The 27,260-nt window shown below is 48.4% G+C and overlaps 1 protein-coding gene across 5 annotated transcripts in view; it reads right to left on the bottom strand.

The window, feature by feature from the left end:
* SHANK3 (SH3 and multiple ankyrin repeat domains 3) overlaps positions 1-27,260 on the bottom strand; it is a 372,706-nt gene that overhangs the window by 331,950 nt on the left and 13,496 nt on the right. For all 5 annotated transcript variants that reach the window (XM_075506645.1, XM_075506615.1, XM_075506886.1 and 2 more), the window contains exon 3: positions 1,016-1,219. In XM_075506645.1, the coding sequence (XP_075362760.1) occupies positions 1,016-1,219 (204 nt within the window). The remainder of the gene's footprint in view (positions 1-1,015; positions 1,220-27,260) is intronic.

Genomic DNA, 27,260 nt, shown 5'->3' with positions numbered 1-27,260 from the left:
CCATTCTTATCAGGTAATGAAGAATCGAAATGACACACAACAAATATCCATGTCAAGTCTGCATTTAGATGTCTGTGCTAAGACATTAAGTGTGGACATTATGCTAAATTATACAAAAACAAAGCATTAAAGCCTGTATAAGGAACATTAAGGAATTTACTACCTCATAGGTTTATTTGCAAGCATTCTTAATGTTGTTCCAAATGTTTCTCTCTACATTAAATGTTAGTTTGCTAAGAAATCGTGCTGCACTTTCTTTCCAAATTAGTCAGGATTAGTTATAATAACAGCATTCACACTTGCATTTATAAGAGCTCGTGCAGCTTAAGCGTGTAATGCTTTTTAAATAGACTTTGTGGGTAAAATATAGCACAAGATCCCTAAATTTAGAAGTCCACATACAGGTAACTAGAGTCGCATTACAGCCAGTGGGGATGTCCACAGTGACAGTCAATGGAGCCCAAGAAATGCTGCAGGTCACTTTAGAATAAACACCTACATGCGATCACCTGAATCCCAGCCTCATATTCAAAGATGTCCCTATGATTTTCCCTCTGTACCTACGAGACTGGCTTTCCTTCTGTTACTGCAATTTCCCATGACAGTTATGCACCACTAGAAAAAAAGAAATTTTGATCAACAGGGTCAGAAAGCAGGGAAGCTGTTTCACAGGGCTATGACAGATGTTACGGAGCTCTCGAGCAGACAGAATCACGAGCAACTAAAACTCAGAGGCATTTGCCTCAGCTTTCCCTCAATGAATTCTCCGTGAGTAAACATACACCCACACAAATTTCTATGCTTTCAATCCTGGAAGGGAAATGGGGAAAAAAAAGGGGAGGGGGACAGGGGGCATTAATATCTGTGGTGCCTACAGAGACTACAGTGGAAGGGATCATAGAAGTCCTACATGCTTATGTACATACATATATATGTATGCATGTGTATATATATATACACACACGTATATAGAGATATACAGACATTTAAAAAAGAAAAAGAAGATGATGGCTACCTCCAAGTAGGGGACAGGAGTGTCTGGATTCAGGGGGTACTCTCTCAGCAGGCGCTCCTCATCCAGAAACTTCCCAGCCCTGCCGTTGAAGGCTGGCTGGAAGAGCCCGTAGTTCAGAACATCCTTCAGGCTGTGGTTCAAAGTGCAGAGGATGCGCTGCTTGGAAACCCACACAGGAACATCTGGATTCAACCGTAGACACTTCTGTGGAGAGACACAGAGGGTAATTAGAGCCGAGCATCACCAAGGTCCAGTCATAGCTGCACCTAGAAACAGGCACAGTAAGAACATGGAGAAGGATAAAATGCGAAAGTCACAATCTTTTCCATGTCAGTGGATTATGGGAAGGGGAAAAAAGAGTTAAGAGAAGGATGAGACTTAGCAGATCACCCCAATGCATTTTGTGGGGTTCAGGGCAGACTCAAACCCTGTACGTTATAACATCCTATAAAATATGAGAAGTGTAAAAAAATATTTTATGGCCTAATAACAGTATAATAGCAAAATTTCACTCAAAAATCCCTGATAGGGTGTAAAGAGTTATTGACTTCACCACCACGGATTTCATAGGTGTGCAAACAAAGGAGGGATGAATGGCAGCACTGTGAGCCCTGCCGGGAGCTGGAGGCATCCAGTGAGGTCTTCCCAGCAGGAGGAGGGAAGAAGAGCCCTCTGCCTCCCCGCACGGAAAGTCACACTTCCCCATCTCACCCTGTGACTATAGCGGGTTTCCCCGATACCATAAGAAGTTTCCCTCCCCCACCAGGACCCAAGTCATCAAATATTTATAGCCCATCATCTTCAGGCTGTATTTCCTACAGCTGCAGCCCCTGCTGCCGCACTCCTGGCTGGCTGCGGGGCTGGGGCTGCAGTGCTGGCGGAGCAGGTCGGCCGTGGGAACCTGCGTCAGCCAGAGCCTGCCAAGATGCGCAGCCCGGCACAGGTGCTGTGGCACCATCTCTGTATCCCCTCCACCCCGGTGGCAGGGCAGCAGGCTCTTCGCAGCATCTGCTCTTGCAGGCGAAGAGCAGGAAGGCAAGAGGATGCTGTGCTGGCAGCACCAGAGGTTGGTCTCGCAACAGCCTGTCCCCATCGGCAGCCACCATTTCCCCTCCCAGGTCCCTGGTTTTGCATGTTGGCCCTCAATCTTTCCTTGTTCCAGTCACTTCGTTTTCCTCCTTGTTTGTTTCTCCTCCCCCTCCACACTTTCTGCGGGAGGGGAGGAGAAGACAGAGTTTAGTCTTGCTTCAGCTTTTCATTTCAAAGCCACAGCCTGTCAGCCCCGTTTAATGCTCCTGATTTTTGTGCTGGAAGGCAAAGTGAGCAACCACCCTCCCTGCCTCTGCAGTGCTCCCCCAGCAGCTGCTGCTTTCCCAGGTGGAGTCCTGCTCCACTCATCACACAGAGGCACTCCACGCTTCCGCCCACCCTTGTTATTCCCCTAGACCACATCATCACCCTTGCAACAGGAGACTGGAAGTGCACACTATGTCCAAGGGATAGGCGCAGCATGGATCCACACAGTGCTATAAGCATGTTTTGTCCATGAAGGTGTTGAAAAGTTGAGGCCTGAACAGAGACGTCTCTCTGGATTTCCAAACAGACAGACCGACCCAATCCCCACCTTCTCCACATGCTCAGCAGCACTTCCAGCGGCTACAATGGACCCGCAGCGCCAGAGCTCCTGCCACTGCCGCACTGTGTCCGCACCGGACCAGGAGAAGGACACTCACCCCAAGCATCAGAAGGAACTGCACATCCTCACTCACCCCTTCAGCCCCACTTCCAACTTCAAAATTTAACCCCAGTGCCTGTTTTGGTCCCTTGTCCCCTTAATAGCATCTTTTTGGTTTTGCAAATTAAACGGACACTGTTTTGAAAAAATTAAATAGCTTTGCCCAGAGAGAAGCAAATGACCCTGCTGGGCACAGGGCAGGAGCCAGCAGAGCACCCGTACTGCCCTGCACGGTGCCAGCTCACCTGCCTGTGCACCACCACCCAGAAAAGTCACCGTGCAAGACAGCCACCGAGCTGATGTTACAGCTCATTTTTCTCAGGCACGGATAACTTGCACGTGACAGCATGCATTTGTACTGCAAACGGAGGTCAGCGTTATCTATTTCATTGCTGACCGTATTAGTGAGTCAGCATGCTTATCAACTATGGCTTATCCTACAGCAGGTACTGAGGAAGTGGTGGCTGGTTGCCGGTGTGAGAAATCAGGAGTTCAAAACCTTTGAGAGGTTTTGAACTCTGTTCTCTTTCAGTTCTCAAAGAGAAGGAGAATACACATCATTCTTTCAGGGACCATAAATAAAAAATAAATGTTGTCTATACCTTCCTACATGTTTATTTAGCCTCTAGGACTCTTCCTCACTGTCAAATTATGCTGTTCAGTATTAAAATATGTGGCTAAAGGAAAAAAAGCACTGACAGGCATGCACACATGCACAAGCGCAAGCACTGGTTGAAGGAAGGTCCTGGTGTAAAAACACTGGATTTTATACCAAACTTTATACTGCAGAGACATACTCTGGGGAGTATTAACACTTCTTATTTAACAGAGAAAACAGCTTCCACCCTGCAGTGTGTCTCTTTCTGTCTTTAACCTGTGTCAGAAATCAGAAATAAGAAAATGCCTACTTCAGCTGTGAGGTCAAGACGCTGCACAGCCCTTTGTGGGCATAATCCAGCTACTTAAATGTCTCTTATGACTCTGCTTCTCCAAATACCATCGCATAAATTAATGCCTTTCTCATATCAGAGATCCTACAACTAAACTTGCTTATTCCACTCCATGAGGCAGCACAGCCACTCCAGGAGCAATCCAGAAACGTGAGGCTAATCCCACAAACCCCTGCCAGAAGGGCTGCAAGGGATATCTTTGTGCAGGAGAAAGCTGTTCTGTGCACGGGGGGACCGGGCTTGCTTTGCTCCAGGACACACAGCAGGGAGGGCTCCTCCGCTTTCCATCTCACAAGGGGCACGTTGCTCTCCTCTGGCCTCCAGCATGGCTGGGACAGCCCTGGCAGCTCCCACACCAGCACCGGGCTGATCCAGGGCAGAGCAGGGCTTGGCTGCCCGAGCTGCAGATGCCGTGCCAGGCATTGATCCCGTCTTCATCAGGAAGAGGGGCTGAGCTCGGACAGCATGGGGCACCTGCCACCACTGGATGGAGAGATCCAGCCCAGAGACAGCACTTCACAGAGGGTGTGAATAAATTCCAACCCTGAGGGTTTGGACACTCAAGTCAACATTAATTTTAAAAGGAACCAAATTGCCTTGTATGGTCCCAAGCCCACAGGGGAAGGAAAGGTCTCTGCCCCTTCCTCTTGACGCTCTCCTGAAACAAGAGGCTCAGCGCTGTTCCCAGCGTCAGTCCCCAGAAGAACCAGGAGGGATCCCGGGGAGCCAAAGGAGGCACCGCCACGGGGAGCGCACTGCGGCAGCACCAGTTCCGCTTGCCAGCCGGCACGGCACAGCACCCGCAGAGCTCATTCTGCAGCCGGAGCAGGTCCCAGAGCCACAGGCAGGCTCAGAGGAGGGCAGTGTGGGAGCAGCTTTCAGAACAAGTTGCTCACTCTGGTTCGCAGTTACAAGCAATAATTTCTTCCATACAATTATAAGCTCTGATCACAACAATCAAAGCCTTAGGAACAACTCCTGAAAGAAAATGGTACTGCTTCTCAACTTTCAGGCAGCACGGATGACTCCTTCCTGAAGGAAGAAAGAGCTCAGAGCTTCAGATTCAATCCTCAGCAATGCATAGGATGACAGACAAGATCTATTCAAGAGCCACCCTGCAATAATGACAATAAAGAACTTGCATTCAACAATCCCTTAAGAGCAAAAAAGCCAAAAATTCTTCATCGAAGAGCACACAAATGAGAAAGAGTTGAAAGGAAATTAAAAGAAGCAGCTGAAAAGGTAATGTGCTTGCAGGCAGCAGGGAGCATATTTCATAATATCACATTAGAAGCTCTGAGCAAATGTATGGCAAAAATGAATAAACAGCCTCTAAGAGGCCCCTACAGAAAGATGGAGCAGCCAAACCAACAGAGCAGAGGAGTCTATCAAAAGTAAAAGATTTCCTTTAGAAAATGGGAGTTGCCTCTGAACGGGAACAGAAAAGAGCACAGTCTTGCCATGCTACACACAAAATGACAACTGTATTGAAGGCATAAAAACTAGCAAACACAGAGGAAGAGGGGAGCCTGACAGAAAGTGGGTGAGGCCAGCAAGCAACCGAGGCATGAGAGTCATCCAAGGAGGAGTCCCGGAGCTCCTCCCATGAGGACCGACTGCAGGATGGGCACCTCACTGGTCGCCGTCACAACAGATGCCAATGCAAAGGGTCTCGCAGACAAGGAATAAAAGCTCCCCAGTGGATGCACAAGCACAGCAGATTTGAGAGCACAACTGCAAGTGGTGCCAATCGCCCATGCACGGCGCTGGCAGTGCTCTGCACCGCATCATGCAAACCCTCCCAGGAACGGGAGCAGAGCACAGGCAGGAGACGCTGATACACAGGAGGGGCTCTGCGATTCTGCCATGCTCTGGGCCCAAAGGCCTGGCCTCTGTCCCAGGAACATGGACAGCAACTGCAACAAGTATTTATGTTGCTGAAAAATCTGCTTATTTTCTGTGGAGTCGTGCCTCACACCTACAAGGAGAGCCTGGAGGAAACTTACGCCTACCAGAAAAAGGCTGACCTGCTTACCAATATGCATATGCGTTTCCAAAAAGGTCCCTTGCTGCCATAAACTAAAGTGCCAGAAGCAAAAAAGCACTCTTTTGGATCCCTAACCGACAAGGAAGATAGTAAACAAAGGTGAAGGTCAACCAGGCAGATTTCCTGACACCGGAGTTCATCAGCAGAGTCACATGGGGCCCGTCCTGGGATCTGGGCTGAAGTGATGTAGAAAGGGCTGCTATGACACTCATGAATTGGCAGCACATCCAGATCTTCTATATCACGTGCAGGTCTGGTGGCACTGTCTTTTCAGGAAACAACAGAAACAGGAAACAGGTAAAGGGAAAGAAGACAAAGGTGACCAGAGGAACAGAGCGGTCTGCAGAGAACAAGCACACCACGTCTGAACTCAGAGCTGGAGCGGAGTGTCCCAGAGGAGCGTGCAGCGCTCCGCAGCATCGAGCCAGGTGCTTGCACTGAGTGAGCAGCAGCTCCTTGTAACACCGGGATTGGGACAAAGTTACAGGAACAGATGCTGTGTATAAAACAAACAAGCCCAAGTAACTTTTTCACCTTTCCTTAAAAGATTATGTTTGGTTTTCTCCAATTATACATTTTTTCTTCCCAATTACTTGTTAAAAGCCTATCCCCTTAGGCAGCAGTTTCAGCAGCAAGCTCTTCCTGCAATCTGAGGCAGACACCACTGGTCCCCTGCAGTGTGTGAAATCCCGCAGGATCCTCCTGACCTCGCTTGCACACCAGTGGGAGAAGGGATCAGAGCCACAAGACAGCCCTGACAGGAATCGCTCGGAACACTCCCACCAGCAGCCCTTCAAACCCACCACCGCCCTGCAGGGCAGAGGCTGGGGAGCCAGCAGCAGCCCCCTCGTGTGGACGGCCCCTGGCCAGGGACCATGGGAAGGGCTGAACATCATCCTTGCAGCTTGTTTCCCTTCATGACCATGGAGCAGGGAAGGAGCTGGGCTCTGCAGCGACCAGGGCAGAGCAACTACCACTCTGCATTTTAGTGGAGGAGAGGAGAGATCAGCACAAGCTTTCTGTGCACTGGATGCTGGCAAAAGGCAAACTGGGACCAGCTTAGAGAGTAAGTTGTGTACGCTCACAAAACAACAGGAATTTCTGGGCTTAGATCACCTCCTGAGGAAAGCTCTGGCCCTGCCATCCACTGTGCTAAACGCCACGCTGGGAGAAGCTGCCTCCACCAAAAGGAAACAAGATAAAGAGCAGGAGGGAGGTTCTCAGCTCCCAGCAGGAAAGCGCCCGGTGCATGAGCCCTTCTTGCAGAGTTACATGCTGTAGATAACAAAATATTTTGGCTCTACGGGTTTTCCAGCGAAACGGTTGCTGCTTATGAGCCAGTCTGGAAGGATGTTGCTGACTGTTGTATCATCCCCCAGAATCCATTGCCTGAGACAGGAAGCCATCCAGTTACTTCTATTTAAAAAATAAGCGTCCAAGAGCCCCCTTATTACAGCTCTTCAGTAGTACCGACAGTGACAACCAGCCCCATCCTATAGTCCCACCAGTCAGCGCTTTTAGAGGAGCAGCTGCCTCTGATACAAACACAGCTTGAAATGAATGTTTAAAGATATTCAACTCCTGATTAACTCTAAGTGACTGGTTCAGGCAAAACCTCCCTCCTACACAGAGCTACAACAGCTTTATTATTAGCCACCTGCATGGAAAGGGCTGCTGAAGAGCAAAATCGCCAGCCAGTTTCATCCAACTGCTGAACTCTTCATACAGAAAAGACAGCACAGAGGGAAATGCAAAAGTGTTGGACCTGTAAATCAAGCTGACCCTACCAAAGGGCCCAAGACAGGTTAAAGAGATGACTATTACCTTCAGAGACCTGGGAATATTTCCTGCTTGGCTCATTGCAACACCACAACCATAGCCACCTGTCTAACTTGTGATCAGTTGGAAAATGAGAACCTGGGAAGCTTTAGCTCCATCTAGGGCTGAAAAAAAGCCACGTAGGGCAAAGCTTCTTCTGGAGAACAGAGAATAAGATCTTCTGTTCATCCAGCATCAAGGCTGAGACATGCTAGTTGGATAGGTAGGTCCTAATACACACATGCAAAAGAGATACAGAACTTCTCGGTATAAAGGAGCAAATGAAATAAAGTTTGACTAGAGAATGGAATAAACCAGTGAAAAGAGCACACTGTAGTTGCCTTCGTAGCATGTATTCAGCATGCCCTCTGATTCAGCAAATTCAACGCCAAGAGGGCCCGTAAGATCATCTCATCTGAGCAATGTATCACTGCCCCATAAGTTTCAACCAGTAACTCCCATAATGAACTAAATTACTTGAATTTGGCTAACAGTTTCCTTGAAAAGCATCCAACTTGCATCTAAAAACATCACATGATGGAAACCACACTCCCTCCTTGGAAAAATTAATAAGCAAACACTCATCCTCAATGAAAAAAAGGTATGTCTTAGTTCTCATTTGATTTCCCTTGTTTAAACTTCCAATACAATCATTATTTCTTGTTATATCTTTCTCTGTGATACTGAATAGCTCTTTAGTACTCAGTTTCTTGCTACACTGGTAGCCCCCATTTAACACTGTCACCTCTCAGTCTCGTTTAGGGTGAGCAGAAGAGGCTGGTGTTCGTAAATTGTAGTGCATTTTCTCCAGATCTCAAATAATTTCTGTTGCTCTTTTCAGCACCCTCTTTAATTTTAAATACACTTTTTAAAGTGCAGAATCAGAGCCAGAGGCAATATTCCAGCATCTGTCTCCCAGCTGTCATATACAGCTATAAAATATTGTCCTCACCTCAACTCACTATTCCCTTGCTTCCGTCTCCAGGCATCACATTAGCACTTTTCACTAAAGCATGTGGCAGTTTGGGTTCAGTTTACTTTGACCGCTCCATTCCTTTCAGACAGCCAAACCCCACATCCTTTCCAGGATACAGCTCCCTGTTTTCTAGATCTGGCATTAGTCCTTAGTTACCTGCAAAACTCTGCATTTGAATTAATTAAAAGATAATTTATTTTGATAGGCCCAGGTCTAATTTGCTTTACATGTATATTAAAAAAAAATGAGGAGATGGGGATGCAGCCTCTAACAACCCTAAACCAGCAGTTGTTGAAATGGGAGGAGCAAGGAGGGGAATGGCCTGCAAAAAGTGGCCAGACTTTGTGCATTCCCTGAACAGCATGTCCTTTGGCCACTGCTAGAGATGAATACTGGGTCACAGACCACTGGTTTGGCCCAGTAGGGCTGTTTTGTGCTCTTATTTATGGCACCTACGCTCACATCTTTATTCCTAACTCCACCACTGCTTTTAGTTATATGAAAAAATTGTCAAATATTTACTCCTGCTTCTGTATTTTCATACTTAGCATATTGCAAAACAGTCATTTCTAACATAGCCTAACAACCTGATCCATATGGATCAATCCATAAGATCTTTAAGATCTTTATGGATCAGGTTGTTAATGAAAGAACTCAGGGGTTAATGTAAGTTTAGGTCCTTAGGGATCCTTATGATCCATAAGGAACTAAATTTCTTATATTAACCCCCAAGTCCCTTTCCAGTGTGGACGCATTCAGTTTAGCCTATTGCACAGGCATTAAAGGAGTTCATGTTCCTCTATTTAATGCACCTTACTGTGCATCATCATCACTGATCCTTATCCATTGGGGGTTTTATGCTTGTGTTATTGATTAGGTCCCCCTGAACCTCCTCGCTGGGCTTGACCTGTTACAGATAGCTTTGTGCAGCTGAATAGCTCTACTGCCCAGGGAGGAGAGGGAAGGGTCTCACCCACACAGACAGCTGATCAAGAGATGTGCCACGGGGGGGTAGGCAGGCACAACCAGGCAGTTTTCACAGCAGAGTCCCACAGGATTCGTGCCAGTGCCTGTGCTGCTCACGGGTCTGGGATGGTCTGGGAAGGGGAGGCGAACTGTGAGCCAACAACTAAGGCACCTGGCATAGTAAAACTGAGAGCTGACTGCAAAACCCAGCAGAAGGACCTCACAGATCCAAACGGCTGAAGAGTACAGCAGATCAACCCCGTGCAAGTAAAATGCTAACAATGACAGGCTCTGAGCTGGCTATTGCCTGGCTGTGGCCAGCACTCCTGTGACCCCACCACAGCAACGCTCAGCAAGTGCCCGACAGAATAGCAGGGACCAAAGGAACCGAAAGCGTCACCGCATCACTGCATGAGCCCCTGGCATGCCTGTGTCCTCACGGCCACCTGCAGTCCTGGCTCCCCTTTCAGAAAGGCCATACCAGAAGTGGAAAAGGTGCAGACAAGGGAGAAAAGATCAATGGCCTGGAGTGGCATCCATGTGAGGCTGAACTAAACAGACAAGACTCTTCAGTCTGGGAAAGAGAAGACTGAGAAGGAATATGACAAAACCAAAAGTGGCACAGAAAAGATAAACAGGTATTATCTCCTTGGGAACTGATGCAAACACCACAAGACAAGGTGACAGGTAGGACATCTTCATTAGACACACTCACACTGATCTGCTCAACAGCATGCCGCCGGGCTCTGGCAGTCGACTCCAAATTGGTCTCCCAGCTACCTTCACTTGCATAGTCATAACCACAAATCAGTACGGTGTGCATCATCAGGCATTTGGCTTAACCTAGTCAGAGCACCCTACCCACATCTGACTCTAATTGCAGCAATAACTCTTGGGTTACAGTTTACCACCACTCTTTTCTTCAAAGCTACAGCTTCTCCCATCTTACATTAACCTACACCCCCTCTGCCTCTAGGTCTCAACCACCAGTCTAATTTTGTGGTTGGATCCTTTTTCTTCATACTTAAGACTCCAAGATTTTGCACATACACCTTGTTTGTTACAATTGCATTGTTTCTGTTAAATTACACTAACCCCTACCCACCAGCAATAAAGTCTCTTTCAAAACAAAAAACTCAGGAGGGTATTAAGTGAAACTAGTGGAGTCAAAGCAGGACAAAGAATTGGTATTTCCTTACTACCCAGCACATGTTCACTGTGGAGCTCCACACCAGCAAGTCACAGGCTCATGTCAGGGGAAGGGTCCTGGAGAAAGCTGATCTGGCTCAGGGCAGGCCGCTGCTCAGGGCTGTGGCTGGGCAAGTGCTGAGTGTCTCCAAGGCCAGAGACCCCACGGCCTCTCGGGACCCCGGTTGGTGTCCGACCTCCCTCCGGTGAAGGGCTTTTCCTGCCACAGAGGGAGGACGTCCCTGGCTGCAGCTTGTGCCTCTTGTCCCGTCATGGTACCTCCAAGAGGAGCCTGGCTCTGTCCTCTCTCCCCACCCCACCAGGCAGCCACAGGCCGCAGTAGGGTCTCCCCTTCGCCTTCTCCTCTCCAGGCTGAGCAAACCCCATGCTCAGCCTCTCCCCCGACCTCCCGTGCTCCAGCCCCAACCGTCCCGAGGCCCCCATGGGACCCACCACACTACTGCAATGTCCGTCCTGTGCTGGTGAGCCCAGCCTGGCCCCAGTATCCCGACAGGTCTCGCCAGCGCTGAGCGGAGGGCAGCAATCCCTGCCCTCACCCCGCTGCTTGCCCTTGGGCCATCACCGCCCAGGCGGTGCTTGGCCTCCATTGCCCAAGGGTGCTGCCAGCACCATGCCTGAGGGGCCCCGGGATCCCCCAGGCCTTTTCAGGGAAGCCAGCCGCCCCGTCCTGTCCTGCCGCACTTGGCGCTTGTCACGGCCGAGCCCCGCCAGTCCCTGTCGGCCCTTTTCTCCAGCCTGGGGAGGTCCCGCTGTCAAGCAGCCCTGCCCTCCCGCCTGTCAGCTGCTCCCAAGGCTGGTGACAGGGATCTCCCTCCATCGTCCCGGCGGTCAATGAAGGTACCAAAAGAGACCGGCTCCATGTCCATTCCTGAGGAATGGGCTCATAACCAGCCACCAGCTGGACTCCGTATGGCCCATCACCACCCTTTGAGCCTGGTGATCCAGCCAGCTTTCCACCTACCTTGTTGTCCACCTGCCCAAACCATCCCTGTCCCATTTTGCAATGAGGATGCTACAGGAGACCACACTGAACACCTCCCCAAGATCAGGGTAGACAACCTTTCCTGCGCTCCCCCCGTTCACAGCCAGCCAGCCCACTGGAGAAAGCAATCAGGTTGGTTGGGTACAATTTAACCTTGACAGATCCACGCTGGCTATTCTAAATCACCTTCTGTCCTTCATGTACCTGGCTAGGGACTCCAGGGAGATTTGCTCCATCACCTTCCCAGGGACCAAGGTGAGGCTGACAGGCCAACCCCCCCGCAGCTTCCTTTTTCCCCACCCTTGATGCGAGCACTAAGAGCTGATATGCATTCAAAATATAATACTATAATTTCCTGGAAAAGACATCAGTTGGGGGTTAACAGGTAACCGACCTCCAGCCCAGGGAGCCCCTAAGCCAACTGCTGATTTAGGCTGGAAGCGTTCCCTGGGGAGGCTTCACTGTGTGCGTGTCCCTTGCCTCCCTTACCCCTCCAGGAGCAACAGCTCTGCCTGTTGCTCCTGACAGGGCCCTGCTGGACCCTCACGCTCTGACCTAGTGTCACCACACTCACATCTGCCTGCTTGCTGTGTTCCTCTTCAAATTATTAATACTCTGAACAAAGTTACAAACTCCGAGGTGCTTTCTCTCCTGCCCCTCAGCACCCAGCCAAACTGTTCTGGAGACAGGAATTCATTTGTTTATGCTTTCCCTTGCTGATCTCTTTGCCTGGCACTCAGTGCACTGTAGCTCTTCCGCTCTCCACCTGTAACTTCTACAGCCCTTTCAGAAGCGTTTCCATCAAGCTGTTTTGAAGTTTTGATAAATCCCACCAGTCAGCTCTCTTATATCCATTCTCTCTTATTAAAGAATTAAAAGAGACTAGATAGACATGGTCTTCTGAAAATGCAATGGTTAAATCTCACCAGAAATTTTCCAGCTGATAAATACTCCTGTTTTCCATTAATGGTATAACTACTATACCACATATAAGTTCAATGGTCTTTAGGTCTCCACATTGACACTAAGGCTTTTGCTAAAGATGGTTTCAACAGCTCCTTCTTGCTAATCTCTTTTCCCTGATATAATAACTGTTTTGAGTGAAAAGAAAATGCACGTTATTACTACCTACTCATCTGCTCCATACTTAAAATTCCTTCAGTAATTACCTACTGTTTTGTTTTTTTAAATCAGTTTGCTTCAGCTCTCACCTGCTGATCCATTCTTTTGTGAAACTTCCCAACGCTTTACACTGTTAATTCGGTTTGTTTCTTCACCTCACTTACTGCCTCCTTGAGTGGCTCTACCCCGAGCTCCGGATGCTCGAACGGGACCGTACTCCCGTGGGCTGAGGTGCGTGGTGCTCAGGCTGGCACGTCCCTGCTCTCCACCATCGCTGAGGCCTCAGATAAGGGGCTGTCGTGGCCGGGAGTCCCGGCGCTGGCAACGCTGCGGGTGCCCTGACACAACCCCTTTGGCCGAGCTGCGCTGTCAAGGGGCTGCTGCCCCCAGCTGCCTTCCCACCCCCTCGCAAAGAAGCATCCCAACAGCCAGGTGAGCAGTGAGGCTTGCAGCAGTGCCAGCTGGCGAGCCAAAAGAGACGCTGGAAGAGGCGTGCTCCTCTACTCAGTGGCTTTTAATTAAAAAAAAAAAATGACAATGTTGATAAATTTATTAACCACTCCTCTGATGATCAATTCAGCCAGTATTTGTCCAACATGCGGAGTCTTGGCAGCCTCCCAACAGCAACCCAAAAGCTTGACTGTTCCCAGGCAACCACAGCCTCCAGGTTCACACAGGACTTTACAATATTACCATGTTTTCAATAAAAATTCTGCCATACAAAGGAATTTCAAGTTGTCAAATAAGCTAAAGTTAATAGCAAGTTAAATAGTATTAGGAGGCCAATATTGACTGCCTTACTTCCGTATTTTACCCCATTTAAAAAAATAGCATTTTTCTGCTATTAGCAACTGCAGAGTTTGCAAGCTGCTGCATTTAAATACTGAAGATTCCTTTGAGTCTATATGGAAATTTATATCATGCTTCCCACAGAAAACAAAGACCCTGAGGCAGGATGCAATTACTTTGGTCAGAACAGCACAAAAAGTAGGAAAAACTCTAAACCAACCCAGTGAAGAAAAAGACAACAACTGAACGTGTCCTTCCAATAAGAATCTGGGGAAACACAGTGGACTAAAAATGGCCTAACAACCATATAAAAATTACAACTTCTTGGTGTTAAGAAAGCAAGAAAAAAAATAGTCACTAACCATGAAAAACCTTATCCATACATTTGGTTTGGTCTAATGCAAACTAAAACAAGGATATCAATTAAACGAACACTGTTGAAACTCCAAGGAAAAGATGCAGAACTTTCATCAACATCCCTAAGAAGGAAAAGGAGGGTTTCAACAGAAGAAGTATGAACATTAACACACACAGAGAAAGAAAGTATTAAAAAGATGAGTTACTTAAGTTCTAAGTTTTTGTTATCAAATAAAACATTTCACAAATCATTTTACATATTGCTAAAAACATCCACAGTTTACAACGACAAGTCCATCCTGAAGCATGTGCCTTAATTCCAGCTACCTAGTATATATTAGTATTTTGCTCAAAATACTTAGTGGTACCCGCAAGTGAGCTAGGCCAGAAGACAACAGTTTAGTGAAAAGGTGGTAGCAGGGGTACGTGTGCTCTCCAAAAGGAGGTGATCTAAGCTGCTACCATTACACTTATCATCTGTGCCTCACTCCAGAGGCCTCAGCCTCCAACCACGCCAGAAACACCCGGCCAAGCGCCACCGGCGCAGCATCCAGACCCCGCCAAGTGCTACCTGCACAGCATCCATAGCTGCCACGCTCACCCCGACATTGCCCAGGACAGCCTGTGGCACAACCTTGACTCTGCTTTCCCTGCAGCAACTACAACACCTCATTACCTGCAAAATTAATGCCAAGACATTACTAAGGGAAGAGAATGAAAATGCCTTTGCTGTGCTGAAGCAGGCACTGCTGCTCTAGCAACCTCCCATTTTGCATTTGCTATGACCTCTTTCCGCCCACTAGCGGATGCTGTGCCCCCTCCCCTCTGGTGCTCCCCACCCACACCGTCACCAAGCACGCATCAGCTCTCTCCTCCTGACACCCTCCACAGTGCACGTCCTGCCTGAGCACGCGTTGCTGCCCATCCCGAGCATGCATTGCTGCCCGGCGCATTCTGCCTCTGGACACTTGCTGCCTTCCCCTGGTCACCACTCAAGGCTTCCTCCGCTTTCACAGCTCGATGCTCGTTACAGAAGTCAATCTTGTAAAACAATGGGTTTTAAAAAAAGGTATGAATTTCCATTGATGAACCAATAACAACGAAGACCCAATCAGAAGCAGGGAGGAGGATTTTGTTAGGTTAGCTGGCTGTTTAATGAATCAACCAAGCCTTTAACGATGCCAATGACCTGTGAATGTCAGGACACATTTAGAGCAACAGTGGTCTACAGCAAAACTAAGCTATAAGCCAAAAGCAGCTATGGACTGTTTTATTAAAACTAGAATCATCAGGAAAAGCATGACTTTTAACAGACTGACAGAAGTTTTCTTTCTATTGAGAACTGTAAAATTACTTGACCATGGGAATGGATTAGATGCCATGTTCTAGAGGCATTGTTTAATATTGCTTCATGACATCTGGTTTGCATGATTTTAGTTAATCGAAATTGTCATGGATATGCCACAATCATACCAGCTGAGGGCTGAAGAAATGTACAGTAGCAACAATAAATAATGTCAAAGACCTGAATGGAGGAACGAGGTTGGACGGCATCTGGAGTCAATCAAACAGCAAAGATATTAAAAGGAAATAAGATGACACTAACAAAGTTTGCATCCTAAATAAGCAGGGATGCATCCTAATAATGCATCCTAAACAAGCATATACTATCACAAGTTATACCACAAAATGCAACGTGTTTCTAGACAATAAGATGAGACTCAGCAAAAACTAATCCTGTTTTGTAAAACTTTGCCCCCACACATACTCAGTAGAGGAGAGAAACTATGCAAGTTGCAATGCCTGATAATGACCTACACGTGAGACAGCAAATTAGAAATATATTTACCAGCAATGAGGGGGGAGAAAAAGAAATGTTGTGGAAAAACACACTCTGTCAGATCACAGAAAAGGGAAGAGAAATGACCCCCATCCAGATCCAGTTCAGCTTCATTTGGAGCACCAGTCCCTAAATTAATCTGTGCCTTGATAAACAAGCGCTAGCAGTGGGAAGGAACACCATTTAGTTTTAGTTGCTGGTAAACACCCACAACGTTCTCAGGAAAAAACCCAGTAAACACAAGCAGCCAGCTCAGGCCTGGACAAGGCTAACACCAAGGCAAAAGGCTTGAAGGTAAAGCACCATCACAGCTCCAGGTTTATGATCCCATGAGAGACAACATCCACAGGAGAAAGGACACTGCTGCTTCATCCCCTCCACCAACACGACACTTGCTTCTGGTACAAGTCAACATGCAGATTCTGCCTTGAGGATCTCAGCAGTCTGTGACCACAGTACTGCAAAGGGTCCACGGGGAGCAGCTTTGCAATCCTCTATCATGCTTTACACTGCCCTGTCAGACGGCCAGGCTCCCCAGGGAAATTCCCCCAGCAGAGAGGTAAGAGAACCTGCAACATCCTGCCCCACATCACCAAGGAGAAGGGGCATTACCAAGTGCCCTGCTCCCTTTCTGTCCAAGGGCAGGGGAGCAGGGCATGCCTCCTGCCCTGCCTAAGAGCTGTGAAGTACTCAGATCCAGAGCATGGAAGAGAGGCACATCTCTATATACGCAGCCCAATATTGTCAGGAAGCACCACTGTGCTAATGGGAACCATAAATGGCTCCAAGACCAGCATCCAGCCCTTACAGCTTGGGATCGGCATCTTGCTCTGTGCTGCTTTGCTGCTCTGTGCAAAGAGGGGCACATTCAGGGCTACTCAAATTTGCCTTGCAGGATGGTCTGGATGCCAAGGTAGTGTAAGCAGTGGGAATGTAGCATGGAGCCCTTTTGCTCCTCATTTCCCAGCTCCTTCTGCTTTCTTGGTTTTTCTAAACAAGCACAGCCCGGCACCCCTACTTCTCACACACAAGGAGAGAAACAGCTGTCCCACAGGAACACTGCAAGTGCCCAGAGAAAATACTGGAGGACCAAGACAGCTCCCTTCAGCAGCAGCAACCCTGAGGTCCTTGCAGCAGCTGCAGGAGCAGGGTGCAGCGAGCCCTCGCCGGATAGCTGCGAGCACAGCACTGCCATGAGCTGCTCTCCAAGGGCAGCTGCAGGACAGCCATCTGCAGCCCAAGCCTCTGGCCTGCTGGGGCCACCGTGGGGGGCTCGAGCCACCGGGGACAGGCAGCGGGACAGCAGACCCTACCCACCGGCAGAGGCAGCTCAGTGCCCACAGTCCCAGCCATTGCGATAACGGGGCTGACAGGCTTTTCCAGGTCATCCCAGGGAAGGACACAAGCTGGAAGGAGATCCAAGCTGAGCTCCATGATGCTTAACGCTCTCTGATGCGAATGAAGTTCATTTCTACATAGCATGTTGTGCTGGAACCAGAGAGCCCAGATCCCAGAGCTACTCCTCAGCCAGTCCTTGGACAGTGAAATGCTGTGTTACCCACCACTGTACACATTTCCTTTACTAATACAGCACAGTGACTGGCACACTAAAACCTCGTACAGAGAGAGAGTAGATTATGAGAAAAAGACAGCATCAAAAAATACATCTTCCCAACAGCCAGAGAGTAAACCATGCTGTAATCTCCCATAAAAGCAAATAACCTGCTTTCTTGGGATATTTGGGTGAAGAGTAAGTATCAAGGTGACAAGTATCAATTGGGAACATGCTTACTGGACCTTTTAATTGTTTTGGTTCTTGGATTTGAAGCTACATTGCAAAGGCATTACACCACAGAACGACTGAAGTAAATGCATTTAAGATGACATATTAATGTTAGGACTCTTCAGTACCAGAAAAGCACCAAAAAGAATGAAAGGAATTCAGAAAACAGTTCATACTTATTAGTTAATCTGAAGTGACCAACAGAAGGAAAGATTAGTAAAACAAATATTAAAACACAACAATTACTTTAATGGATCACTACAGTGTTGTACAGTTATAAAGATAGACAAATAATTTATAGTTGTTAGTAAAACTAAATCAACGCTCCTGCACACCCTTTTTTATGCAACATATTAACTGGAAAAAAAGCATGTACTGAAATGTAACTTTAAGCAGAAAAACAGAAATAGAAATAAGAACATTTGCAGGCTGGAAAATTTGCCTTTGTATGTGTTTATACAACACCCAGGATACTGACACTGCAATCAGAAATGAGAACCTGGGTATTGCCATAAATACGTATCAGTATCTCTACCAATTATGAATCCATAAGCCAGCATGACCAGTTAAGGTTGCTGCAAAGCTACAGAAAAAATTAGTAAGGTTCCTTGGACTCAATTACCAACAGCAAGTGTGCACTCTGCAGTCCCGTACTTCATTCACTACTGGAACAGCAATTAGCTCTGCCTCCCCACCAGAGAGACCCCCGAGATCACAGCCGGCTCCACAGGAGTCCGGACGAGACCACTTACACCAAATGTACCCAGCCCCCATCCCAAAGCAACGCGAAATCTCAGATCTTGTTTGACCCTTCACTGAGTGCAAACATGAGCCAGCAGCAGGGACTAAAAAGCACACACCCACTTGTATTTAACCCTGTTCCCAAGGGTTGCGGTGACCTGTCCTGTTTTCCTCCGCAACAGGATTCCCTTGATCGCTGCCCCAGGTGCAGGCACTGTGACCAGCACAGGTGAGCTGCATCGCTCCCCCTGGGCCAAGCCATCACAGTCTTGTCAGCCCACCAGCCAGCCCCACCTCCCGTTCCAGCCATTGTCACAGGGTCACTGCAGGCTTTGTTCCTCATCCTGCAGGCAATCAATTGACCAAACCCAGTTAAATGCAAGATAAAATTTCAGTTTGTGAATGGCTGAGAAAGGAATGCTGCTGTGAAGCAAAGCCAATGGTGTGCACTGTCCCTGGGACCAACAGCATGTAACATCATGCAATACCAAATCTTCATATGCTGCTAGTAAGCCGAAGGCCAAACCAAAAACAATGCCAAAAACTTTTTACTACATAGTTTGCAATATAAGTTTATGGATCTAATTCCATTTACTTTTTGAAGGAAGAAATGAACAGGCTGGAGACGAAGCAGGAGAATCACTGATATCACAGGGATGATGGTTCTCAAACATGCTTATACGTTCTGCTGGGCTTCTTGTCAAAGAAACAAGCAACTAAATGGATGGTCACAATACCAAGAAGTCCCATCAGCAGTAGAGAATGGGGGGTAGGTAGTAGGACAAGCTTTGAAATTTTGTATGTATAAGCTAATTTGGAAATAAAACGTATAAATTGGAGATCAAGATTTCTGCATCAGAAAGTGCTCCAAATGAGTAACTTTTGGATGCAGAACACTGCCAGGCAGAAAACTCAGCTTCCTGTAGCTGACAGAAAAAAAATGTAAATGCAAGATATATTCTAAAACCATGCTCTGTTGCCTCTTTTGTAACTGCACTGCTGACTTTGTACTCTGGGATTTAACATTTTCTTTTCCTAGCGTAAAGTTCATGTTCGCACTCTGAGCTTGCCTACTGTGTAAAGTGGATTTGGGTGAACCAGAACCACGCTATTCTTTCATGAGTGGTGACTCCCCATAAACCATGTTGAGAACAAATCCTCTGGGGCCTCTGCAAATTTAGGAGCCCAGGAATGGGGGAATGCTTGCTGTCAAGGTACAGAGATCACCCAAGCTGGCCCATGGTCTCGGGGGTGCAGAAGATGTCACTGGAGACCTGGGACTACCGAGGAACAGGCAGCCGGTGTGTCCTGGGTGTGTACAGACACCCCCCCAACACTCAGCTGCACCGCAGCGATAACTAACAAACAAACTGGATTTTTGCACTTACAACTCACTCACAGCTTGATCCCCACAGCTCTTGCCACATCCCGGCCAGGTGCCATAGGCCAAGGTGAGGAAAGACATCTCCCCAAAGGCCAAGGTGAGGAAAGACATCTCCCCAAAGGCTTGCTACCCCACACTCTTCTGGCAAAGGCAGCCCTGCCAGTGCCATCTACAGCTGTATGACCGCCCAGGTATAAAGCAAGAGGTACTGTCTAGTGTCAACTCAGCTGATACAGCTAAAGAAAACAGATGGGATTTCAGGCCCACCACGCATTCCTCAGGTTGGGAGAGCTTTGTCTGCTTTTTCCAGGTATATTAGTATATCTAACAAAGGATAGTGCTGCTCCACAATCCTCTCCTGTCTCCGACAAGAAGCAGACAGTAGACAAGTGGCCCAAAGGTCTAGAAAAAAGCCCATGTTGCCATAAAAATATCTGGGACAAGACATAATGAGAGATGGCAAAAAAGGAGGGAATCCACTGCAGAACCAGCTTCTACGGGATATTTGGTGAGTCCAAGTTTGAACATCTTCAGATTTGCAATTACTTACAACCTACTGCCAAACTCTCACCTCTGACGTAATCTCACCCACTACAGCAAGAAGGACCTTCACACAATGCTTGCGCAGTCCATCCATCCACACACCCATGCACAACATTGCAAGTTTTTTAAAAATATACTCTCTAACTAAATGCATAAAAAACTTCCTGACACAGCTAGAGACAGTCAGAGTGGTGTTGGGCAGCGAACTCATCTCCAGAGCTGTACACAACATGCACTCCAATTCCTCCCTCTTAAAGCCTTTTTCTGTTAACTTCTTGTACTGCGTTTGGTCCCTGCATGACACTAAGAGAGAAATAATTTCAATTAAGTTTCCTCAGCACTTGTGTAGATATTCATTTTTAAGTTATATGACTCACAAACTCTAACCGCAGGCTGAGAAATGCTGGGGACAGCAAAAAAACAATTTAAAGCCAGAGGAGCATGCTGAATAGCACGGCAGGGCGCTGAATTTGGACCAAGCCCACGAACAGCCCCTCTCTGCATGCATAGGTCCCAGCCTTCCTCCAAAACCCAGGGAGAAAACGTCATGAGTCACCTCATCCATGCTTGATAAAACTGTAGTCTGAAAACGAACAGCACGCTCTAATGTATTACACTGAGTCTCTGCGAAACGTGGGCAACAAAGAACTCTAACAGTGTGTACTTTATGAAAGGTTACCTCGTAAATTTATTATTACCATTCAATTAACTTACTGAGAGAGGGGATGAACAGCACAGAGGGAGCTGAGGCTGTGCTGTGGGGTGAGCTGAACCCGACACAAGTGAAGCGATCCCCCCCTCTCCCTCCCATGAGTGCAGCATTTGCAGACGATGAGTGGGATCAGGGAACTGGTCCAACAGTGACGAACCCCAGAGTCCCCATCCCTCCAGACATACACTCAGATAAACCCAGAAGTAATCCATTAGCAGATCAGATCCAGCCACTGCCAAGCCGTTAGCAGAGAAAAACCCTAAGTGTGAAAGCGCATCAGGAAATTTTTCAGACGTAATTTAAAAATTCAGGGACACTCCCTGCAGGCACCACGTGGGCGCTGAGGAGCCCTGGCCACGGCCACACCGGAACACGTGTCAGCCATGCAAGGCAGGGGCAGGACCGGACCTGCAGCCCTGGGCCCAGCGTGTGACCGGGAGCACTGTGTCCCCAGGTGCCGCTGGGTGGTTGCACCTCAAGGGCTCCATGGTACCAGTGCAACTGCTGGTTCCTCCTGAGAGCCACCAGAAAGACACTGCACAGGTTTCAAGGACAGTGCCGGTACCCTTGCGCCTGGTACCCAGGGTGCAAGTCTCCACCCTGGCCAGACATGGGCAAGAACAGTCAGCAGACCTCGTCGTCAGCACGCACCCTCCAGGCAGCCCCGCAGTGGGGAGCCACTGAGACCTGCTCGCAGATGTGGAGCCCGTGCCCAGCTCACCACTGGCAGCCTGCAGTGGGACCCTGGGTGCCCTGGGGCAGACATCCGTCACGTACAGCACATTGGTACTGGCCCTCCAAGGCTGTATCTACATGACCTGTTATTCCCACAGCACGTGGCACAGCCAGCCCTGGCCTCCTCCCTCCCCAGTGCTGGCATGGGATGCTCTTCCAAAACCCACTGCTGTCAAGCAGAGGAATGCACCAGCTTCAGCCCTGACTTGTGCATCAGTTCATACCAAATTCACTAAAAGAGCACCTCTTAGACCAAAGTATCAAATGGGATGGTAGGCGCAGCCCCCGCGAGTGAAGATGTTTGCCAGAAGATGTGTGCCGACGCTGGTCCAGCGGGATGCTTTCACCTTCATTTCCACGCCTGCGTAGGGGCACACATCTCAGCACGAGTGTGCTCCACTGAGCGGTTGGTCCTGCTCCCTGATGGCACTGGCTCAGTGGCAGCCGCTGGGCACCATGTGCCTACACCAGCCAGCAGGACGGAGCCAAGCTGCTCAGTGGCACAAGCAGGGCTCAGCTCTTGGGTCGCTGGCTGGACTGCCACGGGAAGGAGGGGCCGTGACGTGTGGGGAGGGGGCTGCCCACCTGCCCGTCCCATGGACATGGGATGCTACTAGTAAGGAGGGCCTGCGCTCCTTGCAATGGGGCACTTTTCTCCCAGCCCCACAGTGTCATAACAAATCCCTACGGGCAGAGATGCTCCTTCCTCTGCTTGCACTTCCAGATCTGCCATCGCACGTTTTCCTTGCATGCAAATAGAGTTGGCGGCGGTTTTGTGAAGACGCGGGTCTGTAGCACTGTTCTTTTTTACTGTAAATTTCCAATAATTTATGTGGTTTTTTCAACTAAGATTTCATATCCACCTTTTTTTGGAAATGCTAATAAATAACTTTGGATGTTTATTTCGATCCGGGCATCTTCAGCACATCGGGTGTCATGTCCCAGCGCTGCTGGGCACAGGAACGCCAACAGCTTGGCAGCTGGAGACAGCAGGAAGCCTTTTTTTGGGCTGATCCACAGAGAACCATACATTAAAAATGAAGCTAATCTCAGAATTTTCCACCAACCCAGATTTTAATAAAAATAATCTCCTCTGGAGATAGCTGTAATATAAAGCTCCAATACTGCTTCTCATACTGCGGCCCATGCTTTCTTTCCAGTAACTGTGAATTATGGCTCAATTATGTTCACTTTGCCCTCTACACACAGGCAAGGAAAGAGAGGGAGGGCTGCCCTCATGTCTTCTTTCTGAAAAAAAATTAAGTGCATAGCACAAGCTTGTGCCTGCTCCTGAGCTCCTCATTGCACACACAAGCAGGACCTCACGCTCATGGTGCAGTACATTTTGCGAGCACTTTCCCGCCGAGGATCTGTGAAATCCGCCCTGCGCTGTCCGTGTCGGCCGCAAACAAACCTTCAGCTCCTGGAGTGGATCAACGGTTGAACCTTCAAGCTACAAAAGCTCTGGCAACTACAGGTCTGCAACTGCTAAGGGGAGAGAGCTCAGAAAAATGAGAGAAATGCCCGTTTTGACAATTTAGCCCAAGGAACGTGTGTCTGCTATATCCTTCATGCCTTGCTTATTCTAAGTTTTCCTCCATCCACTTCACTAGCAGTTACGTACTCCCTGCGCCCCACAGGGCTGCCCGGTCCCCTGGCCCCCAACCCCACCACCACCAGCACCACCACCTCCCCCACGGCAGGTCTGTCCTGCGCGGCTGTGGTGGCACCTCCTGCCTCAACCACCTTCCGCCCAGAAAGCTGGCTCGTGGGACGGGGAGCCAGTGAAGCAGCAACCATCAGACAGCTTGATGGTAGAGACTTTGCACGAAAAGAGGTTTTTCTCTTTTTAAGTAGAAGAAGCAACAGCAAGGAAAATTTCCACTTTGGTCAGTGCAGCCAGTCTGTGATCAGCGCACAGCTCAACCTCGGGCAGAGCCCCTCACTGACACCCGCCCCAGCCCCTCGCGCCACCATGCAGGCACCCTCCCTTCCTCCAGCCAGGCTTGAGGAGAGCAAGCTTTCACAGCCCATGCGCCGGGCAGCCAGGAAAGAAGAAGCTGCAGAAACAACCCTGTGTCCTACAGCTCACCTCATGAAGCTGAAAGACCAGGAACAATTATTCCAGAGCACAGGACACAGAAATACTGCAGGAGGAAGCTCCCGCAGGGACCCGAGGTCCGTCATGCAGTGTCCAGCATGCCCTACCACAAAGCTGGCTCTGGCATCAGACAGGGATGGACAGAAGCATCAGCAAATTATCCAAGGATGCTGGAGGCCCCAGAGTGAACCTAACAGGCAAGAATGAAATGAGGGTCCCATTTATATGTTAAATGCACTCATGAGCATGTCTAGCTGGAAGTTAGGGAAGCAAAAGCATAACCCATGTTAATGAGAGAAAAACTCTAGCTCAGATGTGTGATCATCACAGGTGAAACACCTTTCTTCTCATTTCTCTCTCCATCACTTAAAACCTCTACCATCACTGTCTCTGAGGCTCCAAGGAGGAACCGTGACTGTTCGCCTCAGCTCTTGCACCAATGATGCTCAACACTGCTTTTGGCGCCTGCCCTTAAACAGTGAAGGGCACATGCTAAACATTAGGCTGAGGTAACTGCTATTGACCCACTTTACAGACAAGCTCTCTGCGAGGCTGAACAGCATCACTGAAAACAGAAATGAGACATGAACGCTCAGCTCCAGAAAAACGTTTCACCCCTGCTCCCACACCCTCTCCCAGCAAAACACGACAAACAGGGTGTCACGATGACCTGCGATGCTCAGCACTGATTGACAGCGCAGCTATGGGAGCTCTGACTGGCTACCTTCGCCCCCTCCTCCTCGGCCCTGCACCCTGCTGCACTCACGCCCTCACAGACAGGACTGCATCAGCCCAACGCACTTGTGATGGCAGTGCTGGGGACCCTCCGGCGCCATTCCCACATGGGAGTCCCACTCCATCCAAAGGGAAGGATGCAAACTCAGAACAGATGTACAAGATGGAGGCATGTGTCATTAGTCAGTGCATGTTCAAATCTTCTCAGAGCAATTCTCTGAGGAAGCAATTAACTGGAGAGCAAGATGGGCTCAGAGCAGTCCCCGCCTGCGCAGCAGGGACGGTGGCAGGGAGCCACCTGAGCTGGTCCCCAGGACCCACAGGCTCCTCCCAAGCTGTCTGGGACGCCTCGAAGAAGGGTCCTCAGCTCCTGACTGCCCCAGGACTAGACGGACCCCGCTGCCAGAGGCAGCCTGTCCTTTTTCAGCCCCTAAACCAGAGGAATGTTTGGGCACCTGCAGCTGCACCCCCAGCTCAGGCGTTCTCGCTGCAGGGACTGAGCCCAGCCAGCCCTCACCGTACACGAACAGCCACACTAGCCACCCCACTGCTGGGGACAAAATGCAGGAAACCTGGTGTCACGCCACATGGCAAGGTCCTCCTGCCCTCCCAGGACCCGGCTGCAGGAGCCAGCCTGTCCACCACAGCCACCAGCCTTCGCAATAATTAGGGGCCAGCAACTAACTGGCCTTGGAGCCTGAAATACTGTCTCTGCTCTGAAGAAGGAGTCCCCTTTCCCCACCCAGTCCCCATCAGGACTGTGAAATGCTTGCAGAGCAGGACCTAGGAAGAGCTGACTGCCTGGCCCTGTTGATAAGCAGAGGGCTGAATCCGCTATGCTAGCACACACGTGCATATTTACATGGCTTTCTTTAAATCATTTGAACAGTTTTATGCAAATAAATTGCATTTATTCAAAACAACTCATTAAATAATTCACCCAGAATGTCCCAAAGGATGTTGCACAACACTTGGCAGCTAAACTTCCCAGACCCCAAAATAATCAACCGCAGCCACAGATCCAACACAGTGACCCGCAGCTCTCCCACTTCGGGCAAAAGCCTCCCTCCACGCACATAATAAAGCAAAGTGGATTGATTTAAGTCAAAGTGATCACCAACTTTAACCATGATAAATCAGCTGGCAGAAGTTCTCAATATAAATAATTGAGTCTGATGTTGTTTTGCATTGGTAGTCCTTAGCTATTTTCCTAAAGAAAGGCTGAATCGGATCAATTGATAACCATTACATTAGATTAATTTGCAATTTAATATAGACTTTACAACCAAAAGTGCTTTTTCCTAAGTAGACACACTGTAATTGTATGCATCTATTTAAGCAATTATAATGTAAAATATAAATTCAAATTTTTAACTTTACCCAAATATTTTAGAGAAGAGTGAGCAGCGTATTTCTTACTTAACAGAGGATGAGTAGTTTTTGACTTGTGATTTAAGTCAAAGTGGACTAAGATAAAAATTGGCATTAAGATATGTTCATTTATCATGTTAAAATATTTCTCAGTACTAACAAATTAAATACAACTACTCTAAACTACCTGTGCTGGATTCATAGGAAATGTGTAAGCAACCAAAATATCTCTTGCACCTACAAGCAACAGACATAAAAAGGGACTTTTATCGATAGTTACTTAAATTATCTGTTTCTTCACAGCCATCAAGATCTTAGAGCTGGTGGGTCTCGCCCTCTTGCAAGTGCCTTTTATGGCTGGAGTGGAAAGGCAGAGCAAGTTCTTTGCAGCTTTCTGAGCCCTCCACCTGGCTCCTCACTTCTGGATCCGCTCTGTGAATAGCCACTGCAGTGTAGCCTGGGCAACACAGAGAGATGCGGGTTCCTGCCGCTTGCTGACCCTCCCCTCCCGATGGGATGGGGGAGAGAATCCGAAAAGCACAAGTAAGGAAACTCGTGGGCTGAGATAAGAACAGTTTAATAATAATAATAATAATAATAATAATAATAATAATAATAATAATAATAATAATAATAATAATAATAAATGGTAATGAAAAGGAAAATAACAAGAAAGGGAGAGAGAGGATCAAAATCCAGAGAAAACAACAACAAAAAAACCCAAGTGATGCAACCACTCAGCACCTGCCAACTGACGCCCAGCCAGTCCCCGAGCAGCGATCGCTACCCCCCGGCCAACTCCCCCCAGTTTATATACTGAGCATGATGCCATATGGTATGGAATAGCCCTTTGGCCAGTTTGGGTCAACTATCCCGGCCATCTCCCCCCAGTTTATATACTGAGCATGACGCCATATGGTATGGAATAGCCCTTTGGCCAGTTTGGGTCAACTATCCTGGCCTGTGTCCCCTCCCAACTGCTTGTGCACCTGGCAGAGCAGGGGAAGCTGAAAAGTCCTTGACTAGTGTATACACCGCTTAGCAACAGCCAAAACATCAGTGTGGTATCAGCATTATTCTCATACTAAATCCAAAACACAGCACTATAGCAGCTACTAGGAAGAAAATTAACTCTATCCCAGCCGAAACCAGGACAACCTGTGAGATGAGCTGGCTAAAATGAAGGAAACACTTGCACTGCTTTATGGTGACAAGTTGGGTTAGTATCTGAACTAGTTTCACACACTTAATCAAGGGATTCTTTGAGATCACTCATTTGATTTGCGCTGATTGACCGCCCCGTGGGTCGCAGCACCCCGAGCCAGCACCATGGGGCTGCTCCACGAGTC

This window comes from Mycteria americana, chromosome 1, assembly GCF_035582795.1.
Source record: "Mycteria americana isolate JAX WOST 10 ecotype Jacksonville Zoo and Gardens chromosome 1, USCA_MyAme_1.0, whole genome shotgun sequence".
Lineage (NCBI taxonomy): Eukaryota > Metazoa > Chordata > Aves > Ciconiiformes > Ciconiidae > Mycteria > Mycteria americana.
The sequence above is the reverse complement of the archived record's forward strand: the minus strand, read 5'-3'. Positions and strand labels throughout refer to the sequence as shown.